This window comes from Drosophila pseudoobscura, chromosome X (genome assembly GCF_009870125.1).
Source record: "Drosophila pseudoobscura strain MV-25-SWS-2005 chromosome X, UCI_Dpse_MV25, whole genome shotgun sequence".
Classification (NCBI taxonomy): domain Eukaryota; kingdom Metazoa; phylum Arthropoda; class Insecta; order Diptera; family Drosophilidae; genus Drosophila; species Drosophila pseudoobscura.
In genome coordinates, this window is record NC_046683.1 from 40821732 (window position 1) to 40843024 (window position 21293).

The 21293-nt window shown below is 35.8% G+C and overlaps 1 protein-coding gene across 11 annotated transcripts; it reads right to left on the bottom strand.

Annotated features, from left to right (window-relative positions):
• Positions 1–1201: 1201 nt before the first annotated feature.
• On the bottom strand, positions 1202–20983 carry Adar (Adenosine deaminase acting on RNA). Of its 11 annotated transcripts, none has more exons than XM_015185636.2 (13): positions 20633–20982; positions 18862–19136; positions 13418–13505; positions 13193–13341; positions 12161–12461; positions 12020–12037; positions 9954–10136; positions 9295–9575; positions 9064–9214; positions 7844–8009; positions 6627–6726; positions 6081–6560; positions 1202–6021 (listed from the first exon to the last, which is right to left on the bottom strand). In XM_015185636.2, exons 2-13 carry the CDS (start codon positions 18895–18897, stop codon positions 5923–5925), a joined length of 2052 nt encoding a protein of 683 aa, XP_015041122.1. In that variant the 5' UTR covers positions 18898–19136; positions 20633–20982; the 3' UTR covers positions 1202–5922. The 11 variants fall into 11 exon arrangements, with proteins under 11 accessions (XP_015041122.1, XP_015041132.1, XP_015041131.1 ...); XM_015185646.2 differs by lacking the exon at positions 20633–20982 and adding an exon at positions 19349–19616; XM_015185645.2 differs by lacking the exon at positions 12020–12037 and having other exon boundaries at positions 20633–20983.
• Positions 20984–21293: the final 310 nt, after the last annotated feature.

Sequence of the window (21293 nt, forward strand, 5' to 3'; positions counted from 1 at the left end):
CGTGCAGTTTGCGTCACCTGACGGAGAGAAGCGAGATACAACAGCTGGTCAAAGAGAGTTAGAGCCAGATATAGCGAAATAAAAGACAGTTGCTTAAAATGGAAACAGATGAAATATTTAAAAGCTATAATCAAATCATTAGGTCATTAGGTGGAAAGAGGATAAACGGAATGCAACAATAACATTAGAACAAACCTATCGCTCATGGTTCCTCTCTTTCTCTCTATTTTTTCCACATTTCTCATGACAAGTTCCCGCAAAATTGTGAGATCCCCTCTCCCGACATTTACCAACCAATTAATTCGTCCCTTTTGCGAACAGCGATAAAGAACATATAATAGTAAGATGATTTACGCCCATACATTTTTTCTGCCTGTCTTTTTAACTGCCTCCAGGCACTCTTGAAATTCTGTTCAAAATCCAGAGAGAGAGCGCTCAAAAGCAGCCACTCCCTCGTTCTAAGCATGAGGCTGAAATTTAACTGTATGTGTGCACACGATTCCCTTTTTACGACGGCGCTGTCAAAGTGTACACCCTTAACTTTAGGATTCATTAGAGATTATGACACTTTTCGATAGTCCCATTTTTTATATCCTTTGTATGCTATTTCTCTTAATAAATATGTACATACTATACATATATGTATACTCTGACTGAGTACCGGGTATAAGGTATATGCTCGTTGTTTTTGATGTTTGCAACTCACAGAAGGAAGAATCTGTGACACTAAGTATCAAGTAAACCTGAAAAGAGCCAATACCTTTTCTTGTGGTATCCGTACCATCCATACGGGTATTTTCATCCTTGCACGAACGCTCAAACTATACCTAATGACATTTACAGCTTCATAAACCTAGATATTTACATATAATATAGATATGGCGATGGAAATTATATCTTCTGGCACATAAATGTAGTAGAGAGGAATTTTTAAAATGTGCTAGTGCTAATTTTCCTCGAATGTTAGTCTAATATCTATCTTTCTGCATGCTCGCGTTTGGTTCGGCTACGCACCGCGCGTCATGCGGCAGCGCCCCTCGGTCGGTTGGGCGGGAGGAGGGCTACGTTTTGCCTGGGATCCGCGCGTAACAGCCTTCTGCTGGTGTCACACGGGCCACTTGACGGTGCAGTAATTGCATCGCCTCTTGATAGATGCAGTCATTGCATGTCAACGTCCATATAAAATTAGTACACAGTGTTGTTATTGTTGTTATATCATATTGGTAGTTTATTTAATTGTCATTTACAATAGTTGGAGACCGAACGATTTGTTTTCCAAGTATTCATAAGCTTATAAAGTTTAATTTCGGCTTAATGTATCATGGTTAATTTTATTGGCAGACAGTCGATTATAGAATCGCCTAATACAAATCTTTCTATTGAACAAAGGCAATCATAAAATTCATTCTAATTGTTTGAGAGTGATTTTTTGTTTCAATAATCTTTGATGTTTTTAAGGTGTTTAAAGTGTTTTGCTTGTGTTGTTTGCAATTCTTAACAATATTGTTGTTTTGTTCACTGTTATTCCAGTTGTTTGTTTCTTATAGTTTTTTCGGGTACATAGACTAATGTCGACAAACAACATAACTTTACGTATATGTTTGTATTCATAGATATATGTATATATGTTTAGGTATGTAGTATATTTGTGGGTATGTAAGCTTTTAATGTTTAAACGTAAAAATAGTGATTGTATATGTATACAAATATGTCTATACGCTCATACATCGCTTAAGGCTTGAACAATTAGTTCAACAAAAACTAGAGTTGAAGACTTCAAATGAATCAATAAAAGTAATTTATATTGGTATTAATCTAGGAAAAAAAATGACATATATATAGCCGCTACAATATAAGGAAAAAAAGGAAGGAAGCTGACTCATACCCTTTAAGATCGATCGTCGCTATGACTGGTTCATCCAATGTTCAATATCCGATTTTCGAGGCTCCGACTTATAATGCCCGCAGTAAAATTATCTACTTTTCAAGTTTATGCGATACAAACATTAGAATAGCCGAAGTAAAGGTAAATAAAACTAAACTAAAGCTTCAATAAGAGATTTCATGTTTTATAGGAAGTGTTTTTTTTTGATATGACTAGAATATTAAACAACTACAAATTGCAATTAAGCCAGGTATGAGTGTATGAACGAGTATACAGACACATTGAAGTGCAGATATATCTGTTTATATTATGTATGTATGTTTACATGCCTGTATGAAATGAGCTTGGTGTTTGTTTGTAGCTTATACCAAATCGTTTTTTGTTTTTGTTTTGTTTTTTTCAGAATAAGAAGTTGATAATATGTTGGTATTATATGTACGAATACAACTGCATTTAGATAACATGTTTTCGGGGGAGAAAATGAGAAATTATTACTGATCATCTATGTATATTTTACCATGGTTTCCCTTTTCCATATCGGCACTAAGTTTCGCAGTTTGTCTTAGATTTCTTATTGATTATAGTCTTTCAACATACTAATTTAAAATCATATACATAATATATGTTTTGGTTTGACTTTTCATGTTTAGTTGATGCATTTTAAAATAAAATAATAATACGCTTGAAATATTCATACATTCGCAGAACGAATTTCCAAATCGGTTTTAGTTTTCTTCAAACACTAAACAGTTTTAGATTCACATTTTCACGATCGTACTTGATTTAATCGGGAAGAGACAGCAGTGACGTTTTTGTATCCCTTGGCATTTATCTATATGTATATCTCAGCTGTGCATCACTCAATGTCTAAAGTAAATGATAGTAATGAGATCTGAAAGCGTTCGATATTCTTTTGAGCAACTTTTCTTTTCGTTTTTTCTTTTTTTAGATGCTATGTACTATATATGCTATAGTGCTGTTATTTCATCAAATAGAAGTTTTCAAAATCTATGGGTGTTTAATTTAACGGTAAGTATTCTAGCAGTGACGGGTGTTTCTGATAAGAACTATATATCTATCGATCAATCTGCTTCGACTAATTGTAGCGCACAAGCGCAGTAAATAAGAACAAATTTCATAGAAGAAAAAAAAACCGGCTTATTGATTAAATTGTTTCAGAACATACGAACAGTAAAATTATATGTATATATATTCCGTCGGCTCTCTGCTCTAATCAAGCAAACATTTTAAATACTATGGTCGGAAGGAAATATGTCTCTTCGCGATCACAAAAAATTTCAATTATAATGTTTCACTTGGGGAATCACTTCACTTCATACACGATTATATTTAACCAAATAGAAAAGGCTCAACTATTAGTTGATGAGAAAATATATATCTATTAAATATTGAACAATAATAAGCTTATTTTCTTAAAAAGATCTGTCTTTTAGCTAACATAACCACTTGAGCTTCTGTATTTATTTTCGAATACATCTATATTCTAGTCAAAGAATCAAGTTTTGAACAGAATTTGTTTTGGTCTTATTTCCATCTACAGCAAGAGTGAAATTTATCTATGGTATTTATTGTTTAGCTCCGTGGTGTGGTACCTGTCTTCGGACTTGGATTGCAATTTCAAATGAATTTCGAAATGATATTTTAGAAACCCGAGTTATACCTACTCTTTAATCTTTACTATTAATAAGTATTTTGTAAAATTTCTTATTTGAAAATCTAATGTAGACAAGCATTGTTAAATTGTTTATATATTTAGTATATTATTTAAAAAAATGTTTTTGTTTTTCGTCTATATAATTTTCCTGATTATATTAGCTGTTGCTGTTTTTTAATAACATAGAATATTTAAGAATGGATAAAATGCAGCTATGCTGGAAGTACTAGTAAAATTTAGTATCACAGTATTTTATATAAGATCAACTTTGGTTTTATAAGGTTTATCCATTATATGCTGTATTTTATGCAAATATTACTTATTTAGTATATATGTATGTATGTCGCCACATAGGTATATATATATATTTATATATATATATATATATACTATATATATGTGTATATAAACAAGTAATGCAGAAAATCGAACGGAGCGTTTTGCCATCGTGGTTACCAAACAGCTATAAAACAAACTATGTAAACCTATCGGAAAATACTCCCAGATTATACATGAATCGAATCACTCTAAAGGTACGTAAAGAACAAAAATGTATATATGTATGTACTGTGGTAACATGGAAATACTCACATAATATAAGGCAAGTCAAGGAAACGCAAAATTAATATATTGTATATTCATATACACATTTTCTTTAATTACTCATACTAATTCATACTATTCACACATGCAAGAGAGTTCTTTGAAAATTGGGTTGTGGTTGAAAAATCGAGGAGGAAAGCAGAGTGTTTTACTGTGTTACTGTTGTATTGAGTGTTGTGTCCTGCTCTAATCATCATGTGATATTCTTCTCTTTTGTGTATAGTGTAGGTATTTGTATTTGTTAAGTTATAATTTTTTGTTCACGCCTACTGGAGGATATCTACTTGGGCACGGCCAGTTACCTTTTAATTTAAGATTATTTCAAGCTATTTGTAGTTTAAAAATACGTGTAAATTACGTTATTGAATGTCAATTGCGCCTATTGAAATTCCTGAAGTACATTTTCACAATGTACTCATACTATATGTATAAACGGTGTGGCTATATATGGTATGGTTATGCACATGCACATAGCAATGTCGTCAGACTGCAAATTTTCAAACTGTGTGTTTACGAATTTGTTCAGCAATAAGTATCTCAGTAATATGTAGTTTTCGGGGCCCGTAAACGAAACCCTCTGAGAAATATCATCAGCAACTACTGATTGGAAGATTGGAAGTAGAAATATACAGCTTACAAATTGTAATATTGAATTTCTAGAGACGCATGAGTGTGAGTCTACATGTAATGGAAGATTTTTCGGAAGCAGTGAGGCTCAAAAAAAATCACAAATTGTGGTAAGCATTTGCATTGCATTTCTCTTAGCAATACTTACATTGGGTAAATAATGTCCCTTTGGTGGAAACAAATGAGATTAAAAGCTTCATGCTTAGAATACATTAGCACAGTAAGACGTGTCTTTTTTAATATATTTTGTAAAACTGTTAACCAATCTATTCATTAGTTTCTTAATTCATATTCATAAGATAAGTATTTCAACTAATTGTGTAACTATAAAAAAATCTACATAATCTTTGGATAAACTGGGATAAGTTGTTTGTTTGTCGTTGAAATTCTATTTGTAACCCAAAATATAGTTCTGTTCCATTTGCCAAAATTATGAAAGCTTAGTTAGTGGATGATCGATCTGAAGATACGTGGAAATGATGCTTCTGTTTCTCCCTAAAGGCTACTGAAGGTTTTATTAGTAATTAATTTCATTAATTTTATTCGTTTATGTCGTTGTAACATTACTTTACAACATACATTACTCATTTATATTTAATCATAAACAGATTCATTTCTAGATCCATGTATAGTTTATTGTTATTTTCGCGTTGTTTCTTTGTTTGTTTTCATACTTTCAAATTTTCATATTTCAACAGTGTGTATTAGCTGAGTCGCTTTTTCGGTCTATGTGAGTGAGGGTTGCATAGAATGCATAGGTGAGAAAGAAGTGTGTGTGTGTGTATTGATTATAAAAGGAATTGATTTAAAAAAAACGCCATAATACTCCTTTACTCAGTCCCAGCATAAAGACTACATTCTATTCTATAAATATTCTAGAGCCGTTGTTATCCATTATCATATTTCGAGCATTAGCATCTTCGTGCTTGCCGTTTCTTATTTCGGGACACATTGTTGTCAGGTTCTCAATCTCATTCTCATTTTCATTTTCATTAAGATGAAATTCGTTTCGCTGTTTTTTCACCAAGCTTGTATTCTTATTACAGCTTGTATTTAAAGCTATTTTTTCTAATTCTATTAATTGCTTGCCGTTACTTTTGTCTTTTTTTAACATATGCATCGATGAATGCAGTCATTCATTCAGAACAAACTCGTCTTGTTCTATCGGCTTCTTTAGCCAGCTTCCAAGATCCTCCCGCTTGAAGGCGCTAAACAATTCTATTTTAGCAATCTGCAAATAAAAAGATATTGTACATATTTCCAATCATATCCGGTGTAATCGATGCATACCTGATAGTCCTTGACGTTAGCTTTTGTTTGGCCGTAGTCTGTGGTTACACTGCGTTTCAAAATACCTGGTAAGTTTTTCATTAAAAATCCATATTTATCAAAAAACGCTTGTTTGGTGATGCGCGATACTTGACCGCCAATTGTTCGGCCAGTCAGTGAGTTGACGACTTCCAATTCAACATCTCCGATGGTCCAATTGATGCCAAAATTTGGAGCCTTGGCCTGATTACGCGGCTCAGCCGATGTGACCAATGCCAGTCGAGGCTTATTCAAATGGTATGGCGGTGGCAAGCCTTGGATAGACTTTTCTATTCGTCCGCACACCGCACGATACATATGCTCTGGGTGCAGCAGACTCCCCAATACAATGGAATGCAGGTACACTGGTTCAATTATGGAAGACAATAAGGAACCCTGTATACCCACAATGTTCCAACGTGCAATTTTATCCGAGCATGACATTGTAAGCAATCGTTGACCCTGTATATTACATGACAATTGAAGTTATTTCGAGTGCACACAATACAATATAATATTTTCGCCTACCTGTAGTACACCATCCCAGGTTTGTATGCCATCGCTACTTTTAACGGGTATTGTACCTTCGCCAGACTCGATTTTCGTACGCAATTGCCCACGAGCTTTTCTGATTTTGTTTATTTTGTTTTTTTTTGTTTCAAGGATGATATCAAAGACGTTACGTTGCAATGATTAAAGCCACAGAAACACAGGTGAACAAATGGCAGCATAGTAAAATGTAAAAATTGACACGAAAAATATAAATAAAATACAATTTTTTGTAAGCGTATTTCAAAATATGGCAACATTATACTGCGAACAAAACATGGTCTGAGGATATTGAGTTCTTTTTGGGGGTTTATCGTACAATGGCTGGGCATGATAGGCATTTCTGTTTACAGATCTCAAAAAAATAAAGAACAAAAAAACCAAAATAAGAGGGAATGGGTTTTTAAAGTATCTGTTTTAGCTAATAGTTAAGTTATATTTGACATTAAAATTACGAAAAAGACATCGAAAGTCTGAATACAAATGCCACCACAGACAGACAGTATTTGATTGCCTAAATTCAGCCTCTCTGGCTGAAAAATATAAAATTCGCCCATTTTTTTCGTTTTTTTGGGAAGATCTCGGACCAATGTTTGTACACAGTAGAATAGTACAAAGAAAATACCCTAAATAGTACCTACATATCATAAATTGGGTCTATACAATCATGCTTCTGTTCAGATTCCATACACATGTATTGTATATAGTGGTATAAAGTATGTATATGTATATAGAGTCGAATTTTTCTGACTGAAACCAGCTGCTTACAACAAAGATTCAATTTATATAAGTAGATTTTAAGCTAAATATTTGTATATTTACTTATACTTATTATTTACTGCATTTCTTTTACCGATTTACTCAGACTTCAGCTTGGATTTTGATGTCCTTAACTTAGAAAAGCTCGACTGTATATATGCATATACAAATTAAGAGTTTTCGTTCCGTCTTAACTGTATTTTTTTCAGTCAATTTTAGCCAACAAATAATTATTAAGTTATTCATAACATACATACATACATAAATTATTTTGGTTCTACTTTCTTTTTACAATTTGTTTTTAGTATACTTTTAACATGTCAATTTTTGTTGTTCTTTTTATTTTGCTATTATGCATTATAATGCATAATATAATCCATAATGCATATGATATGATAACAGTAGCAAGAGTATTTAGAAAGATCTTTTGTACCAACCTATTTGGATGTTTATCAACACCTGTGTCGTTTTCGTGAGGACTAAATATCCGTGCATCCCCACAAGGTGCTGTATTTATATACAAATGGAAATGTACCCCGGATTTTAGTTTATAAGGGTATTGCCCATCAGTATTCCTCACGAAAATCGACTGATATGCTGTGGCTAAAATTAAGAGAAAATTGAATAAGAGTTGAATAATTAAATAGAAATAAAAGTAAAACGGTTTTAGATTCGTAAAGTTCCTATGGGAATTTCATTCATGTCCCCTATTTTCAGCACATACAAAAAGGAGAGCATATTGTTGAGTACGTACTATTTTAATAGATATACACGAAAGTATCGGAATAATCATATTAGTTTGTACCAATACACAAGTGTATATGAAATGAAATTCTATATGGACATAATGACAAAAAACTGTTGTTACCCTGCATTTTTAATACTCTAAGAAACTTCTAATATGGTGATACCTCCTTTCGACCTTTTTTTAATTTTTGCAAAAATATTTGTACGTTCATATCATACTGTATTTATATTCTTGGAATAAAGTTTCTATTAAAAAAGAGTTTCTAAGGATTTATTAACAGAAACGGCTGCTGCGGTTGTTTTATCCGAATAAAATGTGTATCGCATCGAAGCACAAAACAAAAAGTGTAGCAAAAACTGAAAAGAATAAGAAATCAGAAATAGATCAAATCTTCGATCACTTGTAATGTTTTTTTGCTTTTTCAATTTGCTAAACATTTTGTATGCAAATGCGAACATAAACTGTTAAGTGCCAGCCATAAATATTATGCATGAAGTACTTTGTTGAAACAAAAGAAAGTTCCAATTCTTTGAGGGATAAATTTACATACATAAGTTATTCATTGGATAACTTATTCTATATCAAATCTAAGTATTTTGTTATATAAATTTACGAGTTGTATTCCTAACTAAAACTTGAGAGTATCTGAGAGCCGGTTAAGAGTCGTGAAGGGTCTACAGAATGTAGGACTCAGGCCGTGCATCCGTGCATCCGCTTTTTGAAACCTTATCTGATGCGTATACAAAAATGAGCCTGCAAAGGATTACCTATCTTCATTGACTGGTTCGAATATACATTTTGAAAGATACATACGTATACGTACTTACTAAGAGAAACATTTTCAAGCTTAAGGTCTATTATTATGAGCAAAATTCCCTGATACTGATATATACAATTCAATAATTATACCCTGATTGCACTGAAGATCCAGCTGTGCGTACAAGAACTTTAGCAGACAACGCCTAGATACTATTTCAGCATGAGAATCGTTTAGAACGGCACCATTAACGCTCATATGCTCGCCGCTGACACATTTTGTGCCCGTTGAAACGGATATTACCTGTTTTTGGAATGGATAAATTAATGTTTAATGTGCTTGGTCAGTTATATAACGTTATATTGAATAAGCTTTTGACTTACTTTTGCTTCAAAGAAATTCATGTTCTCAGTCATTACAATCCCCGCCAATACCTTTCGACGAGAGTACGCCTCCTGGCCCTTGATAACCTCCATGAACTTTTCCAAAACCAGTCTTCCAATCGCATCTGCATGTATCTGCGGCAGCTCCATGGACGAAGACTTATCATCAATTGGTAGCGGCACGTTCTTTTGCGGCACCACCATCGGACTGTACGAGATGTTACACAACGAGGCGAGCGCTGCCTTAGCGGCGGCATTCTTTGCCAACTTTTTCGACGGACCTACGGAGGATAATCTATGGTTTAGACAACTTGTCACCGGCCATGTGACATTCGACTTTGCTCACTGACTAACTGCAGAAACAGAGATAGCCTTATTGGGAAAAGCATGCAGTGAGAGCGAGAGAAATACGAGTCTAAGCGGTGGCTTGGCTTGGCTCTTCAGTGGAGCTGCGATTGTTTTACTTTTAGGATCCAATTTTGCTGGCTGGCTGAGCGTTGGAAAACATCAGTTCTTCGACTGATAGCCGGGAGACGTTTCTGGAGACGGCTACGAGCACTTTGCGTTTTATTTATCATGCTATCTTTCTCTTTGCAGAAACGTTGGGAAAGTCGTACGTCATATGGCTTTAAGCGACTTAGATTCTTTTTTCTACATACCCGTTCCATCGAATTTCTTTTCGTTAATTGTTACGGTCATTTTAAAGCGACAGTTGTTCTGTGCACTGTCAATATTAATGCACTCAAAATTAACGTCATTATAGAGCTCATAGAGAAGCATGACGGGACCTTTATCCGGCACCTTCTTTTGTCCATCAACGGTTATGGCGCTCTTACTGACATCTATCAATATACAATGGCGGTTAGTAGAAATATTCGATGGCTGTTCCTAGTATAGAAAAAAACCCTAACTTAGCCGTCTATGCTTATTTCACACGCGATTTTACAGTGGTCTCCAACCATACAAAAAAAAAAAAAAACATATGCGGGGAAAAACACAAACACAGATTAAATTGAACAAAAAAATAATGAAAATATATGCACTCTCCATACACTCTTCTCTCAAATATTTAACAGAAGTGTTTTTTGAGAGGCGGTACTCAGAAGGAAACGTTTCCGACCGCACAAGGTATACATATACAATTATATATTCTTGATAAGCTTCAAAAGCCGTGTCCGTCTTGATGAACGCCTCAGGTTCTCAGACACCATAGGTTTTGGTGTGCACCATCCCACACTGTGGGATCTGCAATTTTGAGTATACAAGAAACCGAAACCGAAAACGCAGCATCGTACAGAGTGCGGAAATACGTTGCGATCGGTTCATTTATATAGCCAGAAACGCTCTAGTTCTTTTTATTCCAGGGGTGCCGCCAGGCGGAGGCAGGGGAATGTAACGGGCGGATGTTACTTCGTTGGTGGGAAGAATATTGTTCAGAATATAGACGTAGTGCATAAATATACTATTGTATAAGTTACATAACCGTTTACCTATACATATTTACTGTCTCAAAATAATATTATAATAACAATAAAATAAATGAATACAAAAGTGTAGAATGGAGTACACCGAAAAATGTACAGCAAAGACCTGTCCATAAAATGCATTGAGGCAGAAGCAGATTTTCATAGTTTTTCATAGTTCTTTTCATATACAGTAGCGGACAGTTAAATGTGGACACTCTCTAACCGAGATGGCGCGTATTCAAAAACTCAAAAGCCAGTCGGGAAACATTTTTGTTGTGGAGATACATTTATTAGCTGATTGGAGAAACGTAATGTTTTTTTAATTTTTCCAAAATAAGCGAGGTTTGTTGGGAAAGTAGGACGAATGATCGTCGCAAGATCGGAGATCGCTTTATAAGCTAGTGAAACGAACGAAGGCAGCAGAATTTTTTGGGGATTTTTTGTTTATTTTAGAATCTGGCACTAATTGACGGATATGCAAAGGAAGGAAAAATTTCGCCAAATGAGGACAACTTTCCGCTTGCTGACGCCGTCATCTTCTAGGACGATTCTGCTCCTTGCCGCGGTGCTAGATTGGGGTCTGGCATATTTTTTTCATCTTCCTCATTATATTCAAAAAGTTTGATTTTTGCAACGATGCGTTCTCTTAGTAAAAAAAAAATAATATTTATCAATAGTGGCAGTTCCTGGTTTCAATCCAATCTAGAATCTTTTGCACCCCATGAACGTTTTAATATGAAAGCAGAGACCCAAAACGTTATCTAAATTGAAATAAATATTTGAAAAAGTGTGGCATAACGGTATAAACATCGAATCCATCTGCAAATTAGAAGATACAAAGCTTTCGCGCAGAAAACTAGTTCTAAAACACCAAGGATGTTCAAAAAAATATTTAACTAATTTATTACACAGTCTTCAATATTCTTAGACTTAAACGTAATAAAAAAAAAATGCTATTTTTGGACTAAAAACCTAGAATTAACTTTTCCGTACAATTATTAAAGTGAATACTTTTTGATTTAAGGATTCTTTTGAAAGCAAGGACGTTTGGACTCAAACTTTTAATGTGTTTTGTTAGCCTTTTATATTATTTAGTTTGTTTCACGATTTTTGACTGTCCACATTTCACTGCCCGCCACTGTATGTAGGCATTAGTCGCTTCAGCAACTGCTCTAATCTGTATTTTTAATGGATAACATACAAAACAACAAAATCAATGGCAAATGTCATATCTGTGTATACATAAGTTGTATACATACGTTTGAATTTTTCTCGATCTGTGTACAGGTCCAACCAATAACAAAATAATAAACAAACAATATGAAAAAAAGAAAAATGAAGAAAAAATAACGAAAAATGTTACAAGAAAACCAAAAAAAAAGAATTTTACTAATACTTGCTCTGACTCATGCAAAACATTTGAAGAGGCAACGTGGATTGTTCAAGCGAGGTAAGGTTGGGTTTCTTTTCGGTCAACATCAATGTCTTCTGTATGTAATCGACCAATTTACCATTGTCAACATTTTCAATACCATTTTCAAGATGTTCATCGCTGGTAAAGTCCAAGTTGCCGGATGGCTTTAATGGCGATAAGACGGCACCGTCCTTAAACTGTATAAAGCTTCGTAGTGCTGTGGCTGCTGCTTCGATACGCGCTACTTTTTTACTGCGTCCCTGGCCCATGTATTTCTGACCATCGACCTGTTAAAATATACAAACAAATAACACATACACCCACATGGAGATTTATTGTTTTATTGAGTATATTTTTATGAAGGTTACTCTGTTTTGTCTGTGATTCTCCTAAGTAAAAACAACACTATTAACGTTTGCATTTGGGGGACCATATGTTTACGACCATTACAAATATCATTTGCATTTGCATACGACCGTCTTTCCTAACGTTTACTTATCATGCACTTTTTGTGCTGTCCTCTGCTGTGCCGCTTTACTCCCACCTTCGTATTGATTTCTTATTGAACAGAAAATCGCGTGAACCGAATCCGTATGTGGAAGTCGATCGTATATGGATAAATGTTTTTTTATTTTTGTGGAATACTAATGTAATGCTAATGCTTCTCATAATAATAAGTGGGGGGTATTGTTGGTTGTATTGGCCGAGTAAACAACAAGGAGAGGCAACAGTCGATTAGAAATTATATCGTCTGTGGTACACCCAGAGAATCGGCAGATATACCAATAGAGCGTGCAATTTGTAGCATTAATATGAAAACATTTAATTGCAATATGATTCATGTTTCAAATAAATATTTTAAATTCTGGCCTAATATATTCCCCACAAATTTCATATATTATATCCAATATCTGGCGGTATCTAATGACTATATATTGAACAATATTATACGGCGTTTTTTGGCTATTGGGGGCATGACCAGTATTCGGACCCGTTCTTAGGGATGTGTATATCTTACCTCGACGGATATCGTAAATAAAGGTGCGTGCACCGGACCAGTCTGTGACTCCAATTTATAAATCAGTCCATTTCTTAACTCATTTAGCATTGCCACCGTATTCTTCGGCTGTGGTATCCGCTCCTTGCATGTTTTCTTTTTTGGCGGTGCTATCGAAAAACGGTTCAAGAAAAGGATTCAACATAAATACTACAGATTGAATATATCGATTGACCTGGGACCTACCAGCATATTTTGGCATTTCATAGCGCCGTTTTGGCGGCACCTTTCGGTTATAGCCGTTCATCGTGTTTTCGGAAGAGTTAGCCACCGGCTGTAGGATACAAAAGGGCATTACATTTATAGAGTTTTATTTTCTTTGCATTTGCTAGCGTTTAAGTATAACAATTACAATTTAAATATCCTTTAAAGGCAGACAAATTTGTGAATTTGAATTTGTGTGCCTTTCTGTATTTGCATCTCATCTGGGCTTTTATTCTATTCCATAAATCGAACAGATATTCCATTTACGGGAGGATTTAAGTAAAAATTGCTCAAAAATACACGGTTCTGGGGCAATTTTTACTTCTGCTCTTCAGACCGAGCACACACAAGGCTTAAAGGTTATTTGGTTAAAGGATTAATGGAATGTAACAAACATACACACACACAAAACTTATGGTTTAGTCAAATGATTACGCACAACAACATCAATATTATATATAGACAGTTAGAACAGAGTTAGAACGACATATACATATGTTATGTGTTATACAGGAGCGCAACAAAAATTGTTAATCTGAATCTGAAGAGTTGGCTCAATTAATTTACATTTTCTATCATTCCATTGCCTTGGAGACCCTTCGAGACCCCTCGAGACCCCGCCCCCCCTGTAAACGATTGATTTTTGTTGCTTTGATTGTTGATGGATGGACGTAACGACCCTATTAACCCCATGTCTGGCATGTAAGTGTCCATCAAAAGGGTGTCCCCACACGACCCCTTTTAGGACTGTACGTTTCCTTTGCTTTCAATCAAAAAACTTTTACTTACACCGTAGGGAAACATTGGCAGCACTGTACGTCGCTTAAAGAGTAGACGCGAGTACCTTTTCCCAGCAAAACATGACGATGCAGATGATGAATAAAACTGCTGCCGCTGGTACCGTACTGAGGAAGATCTGGCCCAACGCACGGCATGGTGACACGACTTATAGCACGCGGCACGCTCCGGCCTATAGTACGCTGGATACATTGTAGAAAACCTCTAACAAAACTCGAAGCGAAATCAAAGGCGATCGGGAAACAAGCAGAGCAACTAAGCGACTGACGATTTCCGAGTTGCCCAGCTAAGCACTGACATTTAACTGACAACGACAAAAGCAAACTGCAGCTAATTTTATAGAACCAACAGAAATTATTAAAAAAAAAAAAAAAAAAAGGAACAAATACCATCATGTATGTGCAGACATATATGCACACCTAGACACATGGTTTGTACGAATAAAGATAATTTGCGCGGCTGGCTAGATTTTCATTTTCCGAGAAGATAGATATTCGTATACTCTAAAGAGGAGAATAGTAGTTTTGGGTGTCTGCAAGTCCTTCAAAGTTGGTATGTGGAATGCGGAATCAATAAACTTGCGGGGCGTTTGGGATGATAGTTCGAGTCATTCTTCAAAGTATTACATAGTAATATTACGGATAATATTCATGTGGCCTTGGGGATATAAGCGATTCCTAGCATCCTAGCATGCCTAATATTTTCAGCCCCATTTAAAAGCGTATGCAGTATTCGTTGGAATGAAAATTAACCTTGCTTTAACGTTGTTTCCCTTTCTCTCTCTCTCTCTCTCTCTCTGATACAAGAACAGTCCCGCCTGTCGGAAAAATCTGATCTTTTGGTGTTGATAAAAACTTTGCAGAGTGCCCCGCAGCACACATTTCGATTCGAATTTCTTTTAATGAAGTCCCAAACGCCAGGAACGGAACGGAACGGAACGGAACGGGACGGCCCTAGGAGGCCCAGGCCCAACCACAGCCCCAGCCACAGCCGCAGCCGCTGCCCAGGCAGCAGCAAAATTTGGATGCCGTTGGAGCGGTTATTGCAGCAGCAGCTGCGGCCAGAACTCACGAAATGCATGAGTTGCATTTGCGTATCAAAATTTGCAGTAATCAACGGGCAAAGTGCTGGCAAATAAATAAATGTGTGCGTACATATATGTATGTATGTACATATTAACACCGTCCATTAGTACTGGAAATACACTTTCAAATCTGGCCAAATACTATATGTATTTTCGGTTGCGAATTCAGAGGAATTGTGTGGCCTACTTCTGGTGATGTTTATTATAGGGAATATCAAGTAACTCGTTTACATATATGTACATACATATGTATCCCTATGTGGATGAAAGAATATCCCAAATTGGCTTAGAAAAAGGGAGAAAACGTTTAGCTATACTACATACTTATTTACTATTTAACTATTCAAAAAAGGAATAGGATTGGGAATGGTCATGCACAATTTAAGAGGAAAATTAAATACTACCATTGAGAATGCACTTGAGGACAACAGCAGCGCCAGAATGAAACTATTAGAGTTTTTTGAAGCACAATTGAAACAACAAAACGAAATGAAAGCCATAAGCCATAAGCCATAAGCCATAAGCCTTGAGGGTCCCACTAAAAAAATACCATTTAAAATTCATCGCAGCAGCAGCAGCAGCATATTTATATAACAATGCAAGCTGCACCTGTGCGTCGCGTCGAGTGTCTAAATTGTCGGATGGGACGTGTGAGTGCAAGTGCAACTGCAGAATGATAAAAATCTAATAATTACAATCGTACAAACTGAAACAACAGCCAAACGAGGCAAATAATCGCATTTTCATCTAAAGGTTGCAAAAGAGTGCCAAAGAAGCGAAGGACAACATATGATCAACGATTTCCGACAATCTGGAGATTCTTTTCAATCTATTCAGAAATATGCTAAATTATAGAGATTATAATAAGAAATAATTGATCTATAAAACAACGAAAACGAGAAAACCGACTGGCATGGATAATAGAAACCGATAGATATCGAACACTTTACTTTAGTTGTTCAAAAGAGTTCAAAAGAGGGTATACAAGATTTGTGCGGAAAATGGATGAGTGTAACGCCCAGAAGGAAGCGTTTCCGACCCCATGAAGTATATCAATAGCCGAGCCGATAGAGCCAGGTATGTCTGTCCGTCTTTCCGCCCTGTTTGACGCCTAGTTCTCAGAGACTATAAGAGCTAGAGCTACGAAAACGTTGAGAGTCGCTGCTACGGCCGCGACTCTACATTTGTACCCGAAACTTACGAAGAGTGCGTGAGTGAGAGACAGAAATGAGTAAGCGGCTTGGAAAGTTCATTTGTTCCGTCTGGCTATAATAATGATCCCTTCGGTTTGAGTGATATCACAGCATCCTGAATATATATATTTTATCCGGTCGGAAGCGCTTTCTTCTGGGCTTTACACACATCAATTTTCCGCACAAATCTAATACATATACCCCTGTACTGTTTTTGAGTATCGAATATACATTTCGCAGTCGTGATTTGACTATAGCTTTATATTATTTCGCGATGGTAGATGGTACCCTCGACAGCTTTATGCTGTGCCTTGCAACTGTTGTTCTTGGAAGTGTTTCGACTTTTTTAATACCCTGCTATCGTTTGTACATGAACATAGTTTTGTATTGAAAGTATCTCGGTTCTGGGCAGCCGGGTTGTTTTTGAACTATACCTTTTGACCAGGTCCATACTAGAGGTCTTAGGTAACTGACAGTGAAGGAACTAAATTGATGTTTATACCCGATACTCAAAATGAGTATTGGGGTATATGAGATTTGCGGTAAAAGTGGATGTGTGTAACGTCCAGAAGGAATCGTTTCCGACCCCATAAAGTATATATATTATTGATATATCCGTCCGTCTGCCCGTCCGTCCGTCCCCTTCAGCGCCTAGTGCTCAAAGACTATAAGAGCTAGAGCAACGATGTTTTGGATCCAGACTTCTGTGATATGTCACTGCTACAAAAATATTTCAAAACTTCGCCCCGTCCACTTCTGCCCCTACAAATGACAAAAATCTGTGGCATCTACATTTTTAAAGATACGATAAAAACAAAACCACAGAATCGTAGAGGGTGACTATATGTTCTAGAATGTAAAATCTGAACCAGATCGTATAATTATTATAGCCAGAATCAAGAAAACAATTTCACTCTTTCTCGCTCTATCTCTCTCTAACACACAGGTATCATGGTCGGTTTTGCCAATTGCAAAATATGAGTTCAAGGATCTCAGAACCTATAAGAGCCAGAGCAACCAAATTTGGTATCCACACTCCTGTGATATCGGACTTTGACCGTTTCGTGTCCAAATTTCGCCACACCCCCTTCCGCCCCCTCAAGGACGAAAGTCTGGGGCATCCACAAATCTCCGAGACTATTAAGGCTAGAGTAACCAAATTTGGCATCCGCACTTCTGTTAGATCTCACTATAAAACGTATATCTCAGAATTTCGCACTCTTTGTCGTGTCGTTTAATATTAGCGGCGTCTGCCGGAGGAGAGCTATACTGACTTAGTATTGGGTATAACTGTAGATTTGCGGTCTCCGCAGCAACTCACAACGTTCCCCCTCGTTTTTATCAAGAGTTAAGTAAAAGGATGGTTTTTTGCACCCTTAAAAAAACGCTAAAAATGAAAATGAAAATATATTTATTTTCAGAGCCTTCACTGAGCCTTTCACATCGATTAAGATATTTTTCAGGTGTTGAGTTAGCTTGAATCACGTAAAGTGCATAAAAACAGTGATATTTCTCTGTTTCTCAAAGGAAAAACCAGGGCTCCCACAACCGGGAATACCAGCAGTTTTTCCAAGAGAAAAACAAATTATGCCCACAGATACTTCATCACAGATGCATACATATATTTGTTTCGTTATCAGCACAAAAAGTGCGTGTTGTCAACAAACACGGTTCGCAATACTCAGGAATCAGATGGCTGTCCAAGTTTACGAGGTCCCCAACTAGAGCGAGCGTGCCCACAATCGGCTCACCTCCCCTATACATATATAATTTTGATGATTATTTTTTTCTGTGTCCTTTTTCAATATTATTTATCATTAAAAAATAATGTGAATGTGAATGTGAATGTAACACGGATCATTCAGTGTGAGAAATAAAAACATAAGAATTGAGAATTATTTGACACCTTCGTCGTGGTGACGAAACCGCCAAATGGCTAATGGGGCTTTTCAAAAATATTATAGTATGTGTGCAGGGTATTGATGAGATCTTGGCCGGCAATTTGCCTATAGGCAAATATACAATATATATGACAAATTAAGAAAGCGATGATCGATTAAAATATGTAATATAACAAATTATCTATTTATTAAATGATGTGTGCAAAAATGTTTCATATCCTTCTACACATTCACAGAAATGTACACATATGTATGTGCATATTTTTTGCCATCCACTTATTCAAATAACAAACTACATACACTATTTAGCTAGCTATAGATCATGCACAAGCAAATACATATAGTACACATACACATAACAATAACAATTACTGGTACTGATAGATAGATACATAGATAAATAAATAAATCATAAATTTTAAATGACGTTTTTTTCTTTTGTCTACTTACATGCTGGAGAGAATTGTTATTTGCGCTCTTTAACATGACTTTTGGGTATTCGAATTTCACGGTACTTGAAATGTAAGTATCTTTGGTGTAAGTTGTTGTTGTTGTGCTCTTGTATTTTTTTATTGTGATTATATACCCCGATACTCGAATAGGAGAGTACGCGGGGTAGTATATTTTAATTTAAAAATATGACGATGTATGCACCAATAGTCAGGTCAGGTCAGGTCAGGTCATTAACACAATAATGTAGAAACATCAAATCAATATTTAATAAACTGCAAAAAATTTAAAAGAATCTCTAATATATATTTGGTTCATTTAGGAACACCATCCCAAACTTTCGGTCGATAAAAGACGTTAGTGAAACAGTATATTACATTATGTAATGTTTTGTATGTTACTGTATTATAATACTTTATATGTCCCAATCTGATTATAAACATCAACATAATACATACACACATACACATAATAACTAATGATTTACCAAATCAGAACTCCCAAGTAATTGCAATAAATAAATATCTGCAATATGTCGATCCCATATAAACGACTCTACGTATAAACTCGGTGTTTTTTTTTCCTCCGATGAATTATTGTATCGTACACACGAATCTATGTATTCATTTCCACTGTCTGCTTTGTCGTTGCATTTAAGCATCGATTTTCATACAACACCCATTCCCATTGAGAGAATCGGAACCGCAATGCGGACCCCGTGTCGAGCCGCTCGACATGTCCGACCGCTCTCGCTCGGCCAAAAGCGCATTCTATTGTATTTTTTTTTTTTTTTTTTTTTTTTTGTGTTCTGCGTATTAGATAATTCTACTTTTCAATCAAACATGTACATATGTGAGTGCATTTCTTGTATGGATGTTATCGAAACATTCAATGGGCATCTATGAATATTTTCTGACCAAACATTATGCTCACAATAGCCAATGGAACATACGTCACATAAGAGAACTATGTGTGTACATATATAATTAGTACGGAAAATGACGACAAACTTTTTGCAAAATGCTGAAACAGCAGCCGCAAAGAAAATATTTACACTCGCTGCAGAAACGAAACCTTTTCCTCTCCCTTGCGTTTGGCCGTTTTGGACGTAATGTGGCCATTTGATTACGTCGCATGCGTTTTCCAACATGCAGAAACACACACACACACGCACACCTCACCACACCACACTATACGGTACCTACATACGTAATCGCAAGGGCCAAGAATGAATTGAATGCACCAAAGAGGCAAATCGAGTGGCGCTGTAGTGGCTGCTCTCTGCTCTTCTCTCTCCCCACTCCTTCTGGTGACAAAAGGCATCATCCAGTTACGCGATATACGGTACTGATTTTATGGAAGAATGGGACGCCGTATGGATAAAACGCACACAAGCAGACACATCTACATACATAAATCCATACATGCAAGTATGGAGAATGATGTATGCGTGTGAATACACGCACACACACACTTCCATCTTTTCTGTGTTTTGTGTGTGCCGGGTACATTTGTGCAATTACCGACTCTGTCCGTCTGATTTGTTTGGTTTCAAGTTATTCCACTCAACTCACAAAAAAAGAATATGAGGAACTATTTGGAGCTCCGAGAGTTTGTTACTTTTTGCTTGGCTTGTATTTGCATATATATTCCTAATATATTTGCGCACACACACAAATACAATTTACGTGCGGATGGGTGTACAGACACACAGATAGGTACTCCTGTGTTTTGTGTTCCGATTATTTTGTTCTTGTTTGCTACTGCATACCTTTCTGGCTTTTGAACGAGCTCTAATTATTGATTTTTTACTTCGCTGTATCGGTAGTGTTTTGTTTTATATGTTAAATGATTATTATGTTGTTTTTTTTCGCGTAGTAATGAGATTCCCTGTTGTTTTATTAAGCAATTACTTTAATATAAAACAAAAACGCGCACATGCACATCTGAGCCCTTGCAATGCTCGTTTATTATATAGGTTAGCGGAAAATGGCCATCTAGTTTCACTTGGCTAAGATTTTTTTAGTTAATTCCCTAGAAAGTAAAACAACGACTCGCTGGATGCTGTCTCGTTCTAACTAGTTCTTATAATACCATATAATTCTTGACTTACAATCTGGTATATTTTTTCGGTATATTTTATCGATAAAGCCTACAAAAAAATCAGCTGATTTCCATCAAATGAAAAAAAATGAATCGATAACAAGATTTTTAATTTCTTAAACTTTTTACATTGAAATGAAACGAAATAAGTTGGAATGATGAATGAACAAGAAAATAAATGCTACAAATTTGTATTATTAAAACAGTTTTTATTTAGGGATTAAGTATTTCTCTTCTTCAGGAGATTTTCATATGCATTAATTGACAATTTTTGAAGATAAGCCTTTTTGGCCTTATCTTTTGGCGCTCTTTTTCGAGCCGCCCCTGCT